Genomic DNA, 16361 nt, shown 5'->3' on the forward strand with positions numbered 1-16361 from the left:
CTGTCATCCATCAACTCTATATCATCATGTCCACATCAGGGACTCCTTCTTTTTTTCCTCCTCAGGCATCAAGACTCATTGTCACCTTTGATGAGTATGTAATCAGCAACAACTTCAAGTTTGGAGTCATTTATCAAAAGTTTGGCCAGGTGAGAACATTTTTAGAGATACTCCAGCTAATCTCTGCTTTCACACTCGTGTGTCAGACTCCCGGAAAGTGTTTTCTGCTTGCAGACATCTGAGGAGGAGCTGTTTGGGAACATGGAAGAAAGTCAAGCGTTTATTGAGTTCCTGGAGTTTTTAGGCACAAAGATTGAGCTTCATGACTTTAAAGGGTTTGAGATTTTTTTTTTTCACTTGAATCCTTTTATACTCTGTTTAATGTCTATAGCAGGTTATCAGCCACACAGCAGCTGTATGGAGATGTATTTAACTGAATCAGAAAAATGAAAGAGAGTTATGATATTTTAAGATGTGGTAATATTTTAATTGAGTTGGAAGAATAAGTACTCAATTATTCCTAATTGTTGAATAATGATTGTAGGTCAAGAGCTCTGCTAACAGTATTTCCTCTAATCTGCTCTCTCAACTTTTCTTCTACCCTTTTAAACCAAATACTTGCTATTCTCAATCATATTTTCTTCTTAATTTGATTCCATACTTATCTGTTGCTTCTCCAGTTTTCGAGGTGGACTTGATGTCACTCACGGGCAGACGGGGACTGAATCTGTCTACACAAATTTCCATAATAAGGAGATTATGTTTCATGTTTCCACCAAGCTGCCTTATACGGAAGGAGACTCACAGCAGGTAGAGAACAGTTCTAGTTATTTGTCTTTTTGATTCGGGTATGGGAAATTTTTCTTGTTGATCTGCTCTGGGTTGTAGATTTCTGTTTTTGATTACGAAGACAGATTGAATGTTTTTCCATTTGTTTCTTCTATGCTTTTCTTAATAGGAATAAAAAAGCTAAATAGGGACAGGAAGAAAAAACAAAAACATTTAGAAAATTTTCAATTATCTTGATTTTATTGGTGCAGAAAATTTATAATTTGGATCAGCTAAGCCATTAGTCAAAGTTAGGCCATTATATTGAAAGCAAAAACAAATCAGCTGTAAAATATTTTGCCATTATTAATCTTTAAGAAGAACATATCTTTGCTCACAGAATAGACAGACCTAAACTGCTAGTTGTCCTATTTTTTCTTAGTTTTTTCCTTATTACAGTTTTTAATTTCCAATTACTAATGCACACCTAACTTAAGTGTTTGCCCGTTATTTTGAAGTTTAACTGGGTCATAACATTTCACAGTTATTTCATAATCATTTTCAAACAATTAAGTACATTTGTTTATGTAATAGGATCACTAAACGAGTGCCTGATCTGGTCTGAGGTTATTTTATTGTCATGATGGGTTCACTAAAGGAGACCCAGTTATGCAGAACACCACTGACGGACACAAGGATGGAAAGTTTAACAGTTTATTAAGCACAAAACACAGAATATACAGCTTCTGGTTCGGGCCTGGATTCTTGTTCACCGGAGTCTGCGTGAGGGACAGCACAGTTATTGAACTGCTGACAGGATTTGATTTCCAAGGAGCACTGATTGTACCTTGAGGGTTCTTGAGGTTAGCTTTGGGAGAGTCACTGTTGGTTCTGGAGAAGGGTTTATCAGCAGAGTCCGTTTGCTGCTTCAGCGTCTCACGTCTTAGCTTGAACAGACCTTGGCTTAGATTTCCCAGCTCTGGTTCTGAGCTGCTAGGGGATTCTCTGTGAATCTTCAGGGTTTGGCTCTGAGGGTCGGCTCGGCAGGTTAGCTCTTCCAGAGCTTTCACAGAGGAGGCACGGGTTTCCTGGAAAACAGAGACAGTAGTTAGAATCCAACCTGGATTCAAAGTCATGGAGATACACTGAGGATCTAGGCTTTAGCGCTGACCAACTGGAACAACACTGCAGCGTTGAGGCAAGGTCTGAAGACTGCTTATGTAGTGGATCCTCTGATGATCTAGATGAGCTGCAGCTGTGCAGGAGGCTCCCTCAGAGGATCCACGGCGGACTCTGCTGGAGAAAGATGGGATTTTCTCCAGCTCCCAACAGTACCCCCCCTCAACGACCGCCCCTTGGCGGTCCGGAAGAGGTTGATGGGCAGGAACGCTCGTACTCCTCGATGAGAGCAGGGTCGAGGATGTACGAGCCTGGGACCCACTGACGATCCTCCGGTCCGTAGCCCTCCCAGTCGACGAGGTACTGCCATCCGCGACCTCGTCGACGGGAGTCTACAATGCGGCGCACTGTGAAGGCCGGATGGCCATCGACCTCCAGGGCGGGTGGTGGGGAGTCGGACGGCGGGCACAGAGGGCTCGAAGAAACAGGCTTGATTTGGGAGACGTGGAATGTAGGGTGGATTCGGAGGGACTAAGGTAGTTGGAGATGAACAGCTGAGGGGTTGATGACTCGAGAGATCTTAAAAGGGCCAATGAACCTCAGGGAGAGTTTTCGAGACATCCCCTTGAGGGGGATGTCTCGAGTGGAGAGCCACACCTCCTGGCCCTCATAGTACTCGGGGGCGGGACGTCTCTTGGCGTCGGCGAAACGTTTAGCGGACACTGATGATTGGTTGAGTGTGGCGATGGTCTCCCTCCAAATCCTCTGACAGCGATGGATGTGTTGATTGACGGAATGCACCGATATCTCTCCCTCATCTGCGGGGAAAAGAGGTGGTTGGTATCCGAGACTGACCTGGAAAGGGGACTGTCCAGTGGATGCAGAACGGAGAGAGTTGTGGGCATATTCAATCCACGGGAGGAATTTACTCCAATCCAAGGGGTTATTTGACGTGAGGCAGCGGAGGGTGGATTCCAGCTGTTGGTTCATGCGTTCGGTTTGACCATTCGATTGGGGGTGGTAACCTGAGGTGAGAGATGGTTTGCAGCCGAGAGCAGAACAAAAAGCCCTCCATACCTGCGAGATGAACTGGGGACCTCTGTCCGAGAGGATCTCCTGGGGGATGCCATGAAGCCGGAAAACATGTTTTATGAGAAGTTGAGCTGTCTGGAAGGCCGTGGGAAGTTTTCTGAGGGGAACTAGATGGCAGGATTTCGAGAAACGGTCAACAATGGTTAGTATGGTGGACATACCTCGAGAGACAGGGAGACCGGTGACGAAATCAATGGCGATATGGGACCATGGACGCGAGGGAACAGGAAGTGGTTGAAGCAGGCCAGAAGGAGGTTGGTGAGAGGACTTGTTACGGGCACATGTAGGGCAAGCCAACACATACTCCTTTACGTCTCTGTGGAGAGTGGGCCACCAGAAGCGTCTGGAGATGAGAGCAACCGTTCTACTCACTCCTGGATGAGCGGAGAATTTGGCGGCGTGCATCCACTGGATAAGACGGGACCTGACAGAAGATGGGACATATGTACGGTTAGAGGGACCGTTACCTGGATCTGGTTCAGTGGCCAGGGCTGAGTTGATGAGGTCAGTTATCTCCCAGTTGACCACTCCAACGGTACATGAGGCCGGGAGGACAGGTTCAGGCGTCTCAGGGTGATCGACGGAGTAGAGACGAGAGAGAGAATCGGGCTTCACGTTCTTGGATCCGGGTCTATAGGAGATGATTAGGTTGAAGCGTGAGAAGAAGATTGACCACCTGGATTGGCGAGGATTAGCCTGTTTAGTTGACTGGATGTAAGCCAGGTTTTTGTGGTCTGTCCACACAAGAACCGGGTGCTCAGCTCCTTCCAGCCAATGCCTCCACTCTTCCAACGCCAGCTTAATAGCCAGGAGCTCACGGTCACCCACATCATAATTCTGTTCGGCGGAAGAGAGCCTACGGGAGAAAAAAGCACATGGGTGTATTCTTTGATCTGAGTCGAGCCTCTGGGAGAGAACAGCTCCAACACCGGAATCTGAAGCATCCACCTCAAGGATAAACTGCTTTGCGGGATCAGGTTGAATAAGGACAGGAGCTCTGGAAAACAAGGATTTTAACTTTTCAAAAGCTGCTTGAGCCTCGGGAGTCCACTGAAAAGTTCGTTTGACAGAAGTCAAGGAGGTTAATGGAAGGGCGGTTTGACTGTAGTTCCTTATGAATCGACGATAGAAGTTAGCGAACCCTAAAAACCTCTGTAGTTGTTTTCTGTTCTCTGGAACTGGCCAGTCTAAGACTGCTTTGATTTTATCCTCAGAAGGTTTTACCTGGCCGCCCTCGAGCACAAACCCCAAAAAGGTGACTGAAGGTTGATGAAATTCGCACTTCTCGGCTTTCACAAACAGTTTATTCTCCAGTAGTCTCTGTAAGACAAGACAAACATGTTTCTTGTGTTCATGGAGGTCCTTGGAATAAATGAGAATGTCATCAATGTACACAAAAACAAAGACGTTGAGGAAATCTCTGAGAACATCATTAACTAGGGCTTGAAAGCAGGCTGGAGCGTTAGTTAGACCAAAGGGCATTACAAGGTATTCGAATTGGCCCAAGGGTGTCTTAAAGGCAGTTTTCCATTCATCGCCCTCTCGAATCCTAAGGAGATGATAGGCGTTTCTTAAATCCAGCTTGGAAAACACTGTTGCACCCTGTACTGGTTCAAAAGCAGAGGCAAGAAGAGGCAATGGGTATTTATTTTTAATCGTGATCTGGTTTAAACCCTGATAATCAATACAAGGTCTCAGGGAACCATCCTTCTTGCCCACGAAGAAGAAACCGGCGCCCAATGGAGATGATGAGGGACGAATTATTCCAGCAGCTAATGATTCGTTGATGTATTTTTCCATAGTTTCTCTTTCGGGCTTGGAAATGTTGTACAATCTGCTGCTAGGAAGAGGAGCACCAGGTAACAGTTCGATGGCGCAATCGTATGGTCTGTGTGGAGGTAGGGACGTCGCACTGACCTTGCTGAAGACAGGGGCTAAGTCATGGTACTCAGAGGGAACTGAAGAAAGGTCAGGAGAGTCCATCTCCCCCCCACCTCTAGGAGGCCCCACCATAGGGGCAGCAGAACGAAGGCATGTTTGGTGGCACGCAGTAGACCATGATTCCAGGTGACGTTTAGTCCAGTTAATGTGAGGGTTATGCTTCTCTAGCCACTCGAACCCGAGGACCAGCGGGGAACATGCAGAGGGAAAAACAAAGAAAGTTATTGTCTCTCGGTGGTTACCTGACAGAAGTAGCTCGAGGGGCTGGGTTTGGTGGGTAACTCGATGGAGTCTTTTTCCGTCTATAGCGGATACACTGAGAGGCTGAGAGAGAGGAACGGTCTTAATTTGGAGTTGCTGGACGAGGTTAGAGTCGATTAGGTTACGTTCACAGCCTGAGTCGATGAAAGCGGAGAAAGAGAGGCTTTGGTTATCACTGAAAAGCGTGGCAGGCAGCAACAATCGAGGAGATTTTATTGTGTTTATTTGGCCCGCCAGACTCCTCAGATCCTCTGGCGGGCCCCGGCTTTTGACTTAGCCGGGCAGGAGGCGATAAAGTGTCCACTCTCACCGCAGTAGATACATAGTTTACTTAGGAAACGCCTCTGTCTCTCCTCAGGAGTGAGCCTGGTGTGTCCCACCTGCATCGGTTCGAAAACCCTTTTGCCTGAATGAGAAGCCTGAACAGGCAATGGTAGAGACTGGGGTTTAGACCTCTGAGGGGGCATCTGCTCTGTAGGAGGAGAACAAACAGTCACGTTATGTGAGGCAGAAGAAAAAGTACTCAGCTTCTTAGAACTGTTTCTGGCTCGAATTCTATTATCTAGCCTGATGGAGAGGCGAATTAAATCTTCGAGGGAGGCAGGTTCGTCGAGGGTTGCGAGTTCATCTTTGATCTGTTCGTTTAATGCCATGAAAAAGGCTCCCTTCAGGGTGCTTTGGTTCCATCCGGAAGCTGCCGCCTTAACCCGGAAGTTAATTGAGAATTCAGCCACCGAAGAATTTCCCTGTTTTAAGTTGAAAAGAGCTCTGGAGTCAATTGTTTGGTCAGTTTCCTGGTTGAAGACCTGGGTAAATTCAGCAATGAAATCAGAAAAAAGGCAATTTAAACTGTCGCCAGCGGCAAATCTTGCCTGAGCCCATTCCAAGGCTCTTCCTGTTAACTGAGAGAGAATGAAAGTTATCTTCTTGTGATCCGTGGAAAAACAACCAGGGGAGTTCTGAAAAATTAACCGACACTGGAATAAAAAACCCTTGCAATCCTTCATGTTACCGGAGAATTTCTCTGGGAGACTAGGACGGAACTCTGATGACGTCACCGCATGTGACCTCGGGGGAGGGACTGGACCCGGAAATGGTTGCTGTACAAAAGCAGCATTAGCGCTGTTTATGTAGTTAACATAGCCTTGAATAGCCTGATTCTGTCTTTCTATGTGGGAGTTTAACTCACGTAGAGCCAGGCCGTGTCCATGGATTTGGGCAGCCTGTTCCTCTAGTCGACGGAGATGGTGATCTGCTGGGCCTTGAGTTTGGCAGCAGTGTTCTGTCATGATGGGTTCACTAAAGGAGACCCAGTTATGCAGAACACCACTGACGGACACAAGGATGGAAAGTTTAACAGTTTATTAAGCACAAAACACAGAATGTACAGCTTCTGGTTCGGGCCTGGATTCTTGTTCACCGGAGTCTGCGTGAGGGACAGCACAGTTATTGAACTGCTGACAGGATTTGATTTCCAAGGAGCACTGATTGTACCTTGAGGGTTCTTGAGGTTAGCTTTGGGAGAGTCACTGTTGGTTCTGGAGAAGGGTTTATCAGCAGAGTCCGTTTGCTGCTTCAGCGTCTCACGTCTTAGCCTGAACAGACCTTGGCTTAGATTTCCCAGCTCTGGTTCTGAGCTGCTAGGGGGTTCTCTGTGAATCTTCAGGGTTTGGCTCTGAGGGTCGGCTCGGCAGGTTAGCTCTTCCAGAGCTTTCACAGAGGAGGCACGGGTTTCCTGGAAAACAGAGACAGTAGTTAGAATCCAACCTGGATTCAAAGTCATGGAGATACACTGAGGATCTAGGCTTTAGCGCTGACCAACTGGAACAACACTGCGGCGTTGAGGCAAGGTCTGAAGACAGCTTATGTAGTGGATCCTCTGATGATCTAGATGAGCTGCAGCTGTGCAGGAGGCTCCCTCAGAGGATCCACGGCGGACTCTGCTGGAGAAAGATGGGATTTTCTCCAGCTCCCAACATTTATTTCTTTGGCGATGGCTGAAGTTTTCCACATCACTACCCATCCACTACTCTGCTAAACTCTACTCTTGATAAACTGTTTGGATGTTAAAAATACACTATACTCTTCTCTGTTTCTGTTTAATATATCATATTTACTTTTCAATTTGGTTGCTAAGTCCCTCTAAAGAAAGCCTTCAAGAGATAAAATATATATTACCATCTCATTTGCTTTTAGTATATACTCCTACAAACTACAAAAACTGGTCTAAACAAAATTAAAAATTCCCAAAATAAGTTTAATCGCCAATAATTTAAGCAGGTAAGTATGATTATCTGCCAATGGGAAGAGTATTATTGCTCTTAAGATTATAATATTTGCCCATTAACCAGCGCAAATCAAGGGATAATACACTTATTTTTAAGAGTAAATGTTTTTTTATTTATTTTTTTGTTTGTTTAAAATTTCTCACAATAATTGCAGTAATTTCTAAATCTATGAGTATTGATGTTGAATAATGACAAGGCTGTCATTATTGACCAAAATAACTCCAGGTCTCGCTTTTTCTGTCATCAAACAGCCATCTGGCTGCTTTCAGATTCTTTAAGATGAATTTTATAAAATTCATCCAAGTTTTACTGAGACCGGTTATTCTTTCTGTGACCCCCCATCCTAAAGGCCATAATTGTCTTCTAATTTTGGCGTTATGAACTTTGAAATTCTGTAGCAAATGATTTTGCTTCATGTTCTTTTGAACACACTAGTACGTTAATTTCTTGGACATCAGTGTTGAAAGTTGTGGACATTTATGTCATAGAAGAACCCTGAGCTGCATTTCTATTTACACAGCCTTTGTAGACTGATAGGCAGCAACAGTTAAATATCTCAGATTATATCTGGAGGCTTAAATTATTGGCATTGCATAAACAGACATCTGAATAATGCATATCAGCAAACAAGTCAAGCCTTTATAGATGCGATCACATCTGCTGCTAATCATTTTAACTGAGTGCCTTTAAATTAGCAACACCTGGCTGCCAATTATCCAGCTAATTCACAAAGAAGGTCAACCTCCAACCTGCAGTTCACTGAGCAAATGGTCAACTATTTTGTTAACCAGGCAGTTAAAGGTTTAAAGCAAAAATAAAGTTGATTAATTTATAATTATGTAGGTGAGTGGTAAATATATGTATTTAAGAAGTAAAATGTGTGACTGTGAGACAACATATTTAATGCGGAGGAGGTGTTAGTTTGTTCTATAGCTCTCACACCCAGTTATAGCTCAGGCTTTATGTTGTACTGAATGCTGACAGCGGCGTCACATGCAGGAGTTTGCCCTGCAGCGACAGGGTTGATGGTTCCGGCTTTTGTTGTTGCTGTGCCCTGGGTTAAAACACTTCACCCACATTGTCCAGTGGCGCCTATATAGGTCCCCTCGCTTTTGTCAGTGAACCCCAGGAGTTTGCCACCAATGTATGGGTGAATGTAGTGTAAACCACTTTGGTCATTTACCATAAGAATTTGGAGAAGACAATTGATGCTGCTTTTAAATGGCTGCACGAGCCCCGGATCACATATGAATAAAAAAGAATTTCAACTTAGCAATAAAAAAAATAAAAATAAAAAACACCTGTGTCCTGCTTTAGGAGGAACCCCCTAGTCATTGTGGTCTGCATACCAGCACCCATTACTAAAGTCTACAATCCTATGTGTCAAGAAACAAAAAAATCATCTGAATATCCATCCATCCATCCTTCCATTTTCCGTCACGCTTATCCCAGCTGGGGTTGCGAGGGGTGTCGGTGCCTATCTCCAGCTGTCTACATGTAAGAGGCAGGATACACCCTGGACAGCAGTGCATCCCACTGTCCCACTGAGCATCCCTCATCTGAATTTAAAACTTAATAAATAATTAAAATATGTATGAAGATCATTCAAACTGTGGCAAAGCAGACACGTTTGTTTAAACACAAATAATTTGATCTTTTTTTTTATGTAAAGTGGAGGATTTTAGAGACATTTTTGAAAAGACTCACCCTCCCCACTTTAAGCGCTCTGTTCAAAAGTTGCTGTCTGCATCGCTCATACAAGCTTACTTTCAAAAAGAAGATTTGCAATTTTTCCACTATATCAGACTCACCAGAAGTAATTGATTATGGAGATGAGCACATAAGACGGCTTTACGTAAACATATCACCAGCATGATTGACAGTTAGGAGGACCACTTAATTTGATGATCCACCCGGAAAAAGAACATCCTCCACTATACCTTTAAGTAGTTTGTAGAGTAGATAAAAGATCAGTTGTATCAGAAACAAACTGGGGTAATGGGTGTTTCCACTACAAAAACAGTTTTCACTAGACTTTACTGCCACTCCCCCTCCTTTTTTTTTCACTGCTTTCACTCACGTGAAAGGAAATGACAAGGGTATGAAGTCCCACATACAGATAAAGTACTTTTTAATTTACCAGACACTTAATGGTTGGGCAACAAAGGAAAAAAAATGTAGCTACCTTGTTTTTGTTGTTGATACAGAAGAAATCACATGAGCGAGTTGCCTTCAGCCAAACCTCTTTGTGAACCTTCGCTGTAATGCATTTTAAATCATTCACATTGTTTGCAAACTTGTTTGGCAAATGTGAGAATAAATCCTTCAGTGAAGTAATATTTTGGGGTTTTAAAATATTTATGTTCTGAGGCACAAAAAACAAAAACAAAATAAACATAATAGCCAAAGCCTCTGCGGATCATAAACAATGTTTTATAAAATAAAAACCCTCCTCCGCTCTATCAGAATCCATTTCTCAGGGTGTGTTAATTAAATGTTGGTAATGTTGCAAACTTCCTCTAAATTTAAAGAACCCTTCTAGAGCCGTCTCTTCTCTTGCCTCAGAACTGGTGATAACGTTTACCAAATCCTTTTTCGAATATTTGACAGTTTAAACGTTTCTTTGTGTTTGCAGTAATCCCTATATAAGCTAATGCAATGTCCTTTTTTGTAAAAAAGAAATAGTTTTATTGCTAAATATTCACAGCTTTTAATTGAAAGGCTCTGTTCCTCATTCTCAGCTGCTGAGTGAGAGAACATCTGACTACTCAGCGTTAACGACCCTGTGAAACAGCGAGTTCATAAAGTGCATGTACAGTAAAAGCCTCCTGACCTTAAACACAACAGTTACCTGCTTGTGGTTATAAAAGTTGGCCCCTGTAATGCCAACAGCTCTCATACAGCTTTAAAATGATAATCAGTATGTATATTTTAACGACCGAGAAAGTTTTGTACAAAAAATGCAGCTTATCCTAATCATCTCCTTTAATAACACGGTTTAAATAATTTCATTATTGCAACTAAATGCTTCCTCTCAAAGCTAGTTCAAATTGATTACTATATTTAAAGACTCTTGCATTGCCTTCTTTGATCCCAGTGACACCAGAGAAATATGAAGAGTCATAAAGACATTGCTGCTAAACAAACTCTGTTACAAATGTTTTGTCTTATAGTCATAGTTCTCCTTTTGCTGTTGTTTAGGAATATTAATGCAGGGCTATCTTCTTCCCGCGTTGCAGTTAATCCTCTGGTGGTTTCTGGCTGAAGACTCATCGCTTTGATTATGTTTTTGTAAACTGCCGCATTTGTTCTCAGTAGCTCTTTAGTGCCGTAAGTGGTTTGAACTTTGTTACCAAAGTAACCCTGCACAGTTGGTTCATAAAGGCAAGACATGGAGACAAACAGAGGACATAAACACGGCCCACATGGGATGATTCATCAGGGAACAGAGAAAAGGAGGCAGTGTGCACACATAGCCTTTACTCTGGAAGGAAAATAGGCTGAATTTATCCTGAGCTAAGATTCAATTTAATTTATTTCAGTTTATGTATATTGCATCAATTCACAACTCATGTCATCTCAAGGCACTTTACAGTTCACCAGATCATCCAGTCAAATTAATTCAAAGTTTTCTATCTAAGGAAAACCAGTAGATTGCATTGACTCATTGACTCAGATGCAATCCCTCACACTAAGCATGCTTGTATAGACAGTGGAAAGAAAAAACTCCCTTTTAACAGGAAGAAACCTCCAGCAGATCACATCTATTCCTGCTGTTAATCTGTATGGAGAAAATGGGCACAGAGAGTGTGTGAAGCACTTTCGACATTAAGGGATGAACTGCAGTAATCTGGCTACCCTGTAATTACAGCAATATGGACTTTCTAATTGTCTCAGAAATATATGACCATTATCTAACAATAAATAAGCAAAACTTTACTACTCTTTTCCTCCTGCCAAAGAATCAAGTGTGTGTGTGTGTATGTGATATTTAAATACATTCATCCAACATTATCTGACACGCTTATCCCGAGTGCGGATGCAAGATATTTAAATACAATTATATTTAAATACAATAATCTGTCTTCAACATGGCTGTGCCATATGGTCAAGAACAGGACAGATGGAGCGAGTATTCAAGGTGAGACAGACAGTGGGTAGGTTCAAAACGGATCTGCCGACCGCAGCGGCTGCAGGGCAGGGCACCGCCCAATCACTGACTCTCTGGAGGGAGAAAGACAGGACAGTGACCATGATCATCTGACGGGGGATGATTATCTGTGTGAGTCACTTACCTGGTTTAATAGTTCAGTTCATCCTCTCCGAGGAAGGCAGGATCCAGCAGATGGATAGCCAAATGAGTTGCGGCGCAGAGCCGCCCAAAGTGTCCCCATTGCAGCAACCTCAGTGAGCAGGCAGGAATCCGATCCAGGTCAGGGAAAACAGATCAGACAGGAAAGTTCTGGAATCCAGGAGTCGGCGGCCCGGCCAGGGGCCCCGATTCACACAGGTACAGAAAGATCCAGGGTTACAGGAATCCACAGAGCATGAAGGCAGGTACAGAGTTACATGAGTCGAGCAATGAGCTCAGACAGAAATGCACAGATGCAGACAGGCAGGCTCAGTGGTTGAGGGACAGAGACAAGACATGGTACCAGGATAACTGCGAAGCTTTAAACTGGTCTCCACCTAGAAGCCAGGGGACTTTAAACTAGCTTCCCCTTTGCCGAGCCAAAACAGGAACAGATAGTGCTCAGAGGGAAAAAGCCAGGAGACGATCAGGAGACAACAAGACAAACACGAACCGTGGAATAACAAAAACTAGCGAAACAAACATCAAAACAATGATCTGGCCCCGATAGCTGGGCTGAGCTGAATATAAAGCAATAGACACAGGTGGATAACATGGGGAATGATTAGGAACTGGGCAGAGTTAAGCAGGTAAATTAGGTAAACAATTAAGGTCACTAACAGGGCAGATCATGACACATATTGCCACAATACTGTTTGCTAATATTAACTGCAGTCAAAAGAAAAAACATAAAGCTTAAACTTTCAACTAAGTATAATATTTAAAAGCGTATTTACTGTAAACATTTCATTAGGTCAAAGACTCTGTCTGCCAGAACCAATTTCTGGTTTATAAATGTCTGTTTCTGCTTTCTGAATGCCTGACTTCAGCACTTTCTGGAAACTTCCCAGGTTTGAAACCAGATGGCTGCTTATTCACAGCATAACAAATAGGCAGGCTATAAAGTGACTGAACTGTTTCTGGAAAAGCAAATGCCATCATCATCTCTTAATCATAGAGTAAATATTGGCTCTTTTGGGGTGAATAACAAACTTGCCTTCTTGTGAGACATGTTTCAAGAGCTTATAGTCATATCAGTTAGTAATATATTTTATACACTTAGAATAATTTATTTAATTTACATTTAGAGGACAATGTGTAAAGTACATTTCCCTGTACTTGGCTGGACTCTCCTGTAAAACGTCTTTTTTATACTAAATTAAGATCCTTTATCTAAAAAGACAACTGGAGTACAGACAGACGGAGATGTTGAGCAATAATACTAAAACAGGCTGTGGCTCGCTAACAATACTCAGTTGGTACCAATGGTTCCAAAGTGAGCCAAGAAAGATTACCTTGCAACCCTAACAGCCTAATCTGTTGATAGAATAGATGGATCAGATCGGCTGTTCTAGACTCAGAAGAGCCCCTCTTACACCAACAGAGCTGCCAAGTTTTACATCTCCTTTTTGAAGCCATTTTGATGCCCTCAATGAACTTCAGCAAGTCATCTTGATCACATCTAGTTGCATAATTGCATTGAGTTGCTGCTATATGAGAAGCAGATTCCCTATTTTTGAGCATAATGAATTAGACAGGCGCATTCAAAAAGAAGCCTTTGAGTATATGTGATAAAGCTTCATTTGATAGTTGTGTTTAAATGGGAAATAGCTCTAGGGAGGATTGAAGATTAATGTCTTATGTGGAACTTCAGAATGTGGGGCCTTTTTCATTTAGGAAGCATTTCTCTATTTCTATATCTTTTGACATCTGCTGTCACTTCTTCCAAAATGTATGTCAAATTCATTTGGTTTGCAATTATGCAATAATGCATATTCTTACTTCATTACATGATAAAAAGGACGAAAATGATAACAAATGTTACGCTAGTCTCAATTTAAACATAAAACTACATATTAACCATGTATTGCAATGCATATGCTTTGAATGATCTCAGTGCATGGCTGCAAAATGCATCTAAACTTGTCTTGCTTGTCCCCATTTTGTTTAAAGGAAGGTTTTTGCACCCGCTCAATCTCTAAACCCGCTTCAATCTTTTTAACACACTGGAAAAAATGTAAATCTAGATAAGTAATTTTTTTATTAAAACAAGTGTATTTTTTTTTCTTGGATTAAGTGCATTTTATCTAAATATCTTATTTTAAGAGTAAAAATTCTAATTCCATTCAAACTCATTTACCTACTCAAATTAAGGGTAAATACCCTTAATTTAAGACATTTTTACTTATTTCTAGATCATTTTTTTAGTGCAGATGAAAAGTTGAAAGCAGTAAAATAAATATTTCAGTGAGATAAACTACAATCTATTTTAAATCCTTACATCTACCATCTTTACATAGTGATTATATTTAGTTTAGTTATTAATTCTTTGCGATAGTTTTCAACATGCTGTCACTAATTAAAGAAATAAAAACTCTCATACTGGATAAATTATTCCTGTGATTCCCAAAAATTGTTAATTTCAGATCTGCAAAATAGTACCAGAATGCTGTCATGACCCAAACTATTGGTTGGAATAGAAAAAAGAGGAACATTTAGCAATAGCCTCAAAGGGGATAAAAATCAATGTATTTGGTTTTGTGTTTTTTTTTTCTTTACATAAATTTCAGCATTATATTGAGGTAATGTGTAAAGCTGTGTAATATATTTTTTTTGCCATTTTTCAGACAAAAGAGTAGAAGTTCAGTTTAATTTAATAGAGGTCTCTCAAGAAATGATCCATGACCCCAATTAGGGTCACAACCCCAACTTCTTGAATCAATAATTTATTCCGCTGTTTTCCACCACTTTCTCTGCAGTTACACTGCGCCATCCATATGGGGAATCATTGCACTAAGGAATCGGCCAGTATAGGCACACATTGGCCGATTCATTAATGAGCCAATATGGGCCAAAACTATTAGCTGGCCGATGCATCGTTGTGTCTAATATGAAGAGATTTGGATCTGCACTCAAACCTAGATTCAAATTTTTGATCTTGGGAAAAAATATATATCTGGAACAAGTACAAATGTGACACTCCAAACTGAAATCAACATAAATTTTAGATAGAAAGAGATGCAGACATCTCCTCTGATATTTATGTAAGCTTGCAAGCCCACTAAATTAGAATATCTTGCAAAAGGCATTAAGGTGACAACATGCATCCATATTTCAGCACAAAAGAATGTGTCCCTATTGCCTAGCAGCACCAAGATTGCCTGGATAAAAAATTTATACTTAACATGGGCGCTGTGTCCTCCAAATGCATGAGTGTCCTTTTGGCAACTTAAAGCTTTCTGGCAACAAGGAGAATGTAGTAGGCTACTACAGCAGCAGTGATAACAGTCAGCCATCTGTGGGGGCTTGATTCTTTAGTTTTTGTTTTATTTTCCAGCTTGTTCATATCTATGATGTCATTTCTTCAACACTTACGGATAACAAATGGAAAATAAATATGTGTTCAACATATTATGCTTTGGTTCTTTTCTTGAATTATTTTTGGAAAGTATCTGCAAATCAGTATGAGATGGAAGAGTATTAATATGTTGGACTGAAAAACTGAATTATGTATGAGAAAGGCCTTTGTGTTGCCCGGTTATATTAATCTCTTTAGGAACCTGTAAGTATTCTCTTTCAGGCAATCTTTAAATTGATGTAGAAAGGAAGGCTGTAACACTGCGGTTTTTCTACGGTGCAAACAATGTACAACATTTTTTTTTTCTTAAAATAAATGATCTTTTTTCTTGATTTGAAGAGGTAAATGAGACACCTTGTGATTGGATGAAGACAAAGAAAAAAATAGTTGCTTTGTCTTATTTCAAGTGCATGTTATCTAGTTATCTTGTTTTAAGTGTAAAAATTCATTATATTGGAAAATCATCTTATTTACCTACACAAATTAAAGGTAAATACTCATAATATAAGATATTTTTTACAAATTTCTTGATAGTTTTTGCAGACTAATGGTAAGATTGCTGTATTTTTTTTATGCTTCCGTTTCTAACGTTCTTTACCTTTGACCGCCCCTCAGCTTCAGAGGAAGAGGCACATAGGCAACGACATTGTGGCAATCGTGTTCCAGGAAGAAAACACTCCCTTTGTACCAGACATGATCCAATCCAACTTCCTGCATGCCTACGTGGTGGTGCAGGTGGAGAATGCATGCACCGACAACGTCACATACAAGGTTGGTTCCTCTTATTGACGTTTCAAAGAACTTTGATCTGTATCTGGTTAAGAAGTTTTACCTAAAATTTCAGGCCCTAAAGTCACTAATGATATCACTACCACAATGATGTTTGACTTTCTTTACAATATTCAGTTTCTGAAACTCCCCTCTAGCTTCACACCTGATAAAAACAAACCTCACACCATCAAAAAATTCAAATTTAGTGTATTCAATCTATAGAAGGTTATCCCAGAGTTTTTTTGGAACTGTATGGATGTTTTTGTTAAATGTGAGACATAAATATGTGGGGGAGGTTTATGCAGCAAAGGGAACTCAAAATGAAGCAGCTGTTACCTTCAATGTTTTAGATGTTTTTATGGGATTCTCTCTTAAATGAGTCTTGGGAAGTGGTGTTAGTAGAGGCGAATAT

The 16361-nt window shown here is 41.4% G+C and overlaps 1 protein-coding gene across 9 annotated transcripts in view; it reads left to right on the plus strand.

Moving 5' to 3' along the window:
- The window catches only part of si:dkey-166d12.2 (rap1 GTPase-activating protein 1), a 61742-nt gene that overhangs the window by 33615 nt on the left and 11766 nt on the right, over nucleotides 1–16361 (plus strand). For all 9 annotated transcript variants that reach the window (XM_038291214.1, XM_038291215.1, XM_038291218.1 and 6 more), the window contains 4 exons: nucleotides 66–149; nucleotides 235–335; nucleotides 681–810; nucleotides 15794–15949. In XM_038291214.1, coding sequence (XP_038147142.1) covers nucleotides 66–149; nucleotides 235–335; nucleotides 681–810; nucleotides 15794–15949 — 471 coding nt within the window. The remainder of the gene's footprint in view (nucleotides 1–65; nucleotides 150–234; nucleotides 336–680; nucleotides 811–15793; nucleotides 15950–16361) is intronic.

Source organism: Cyprinodon tularosa, unplaced genomic scaffold (genome assembly GCF_016077235.1).
Source record: "Cyprinodon tularosa strain WSP-4 unplaced genomic scaffold, ASM1607723v1 ctg297, whole genome shotgun sequence".
NCBI lineage: Eukaryota > Metazoa > Chordata > Actinopteri > Cyprinodontiformes > Cyprinodontidae > Cyprinodon > Cyprinodon tularosa.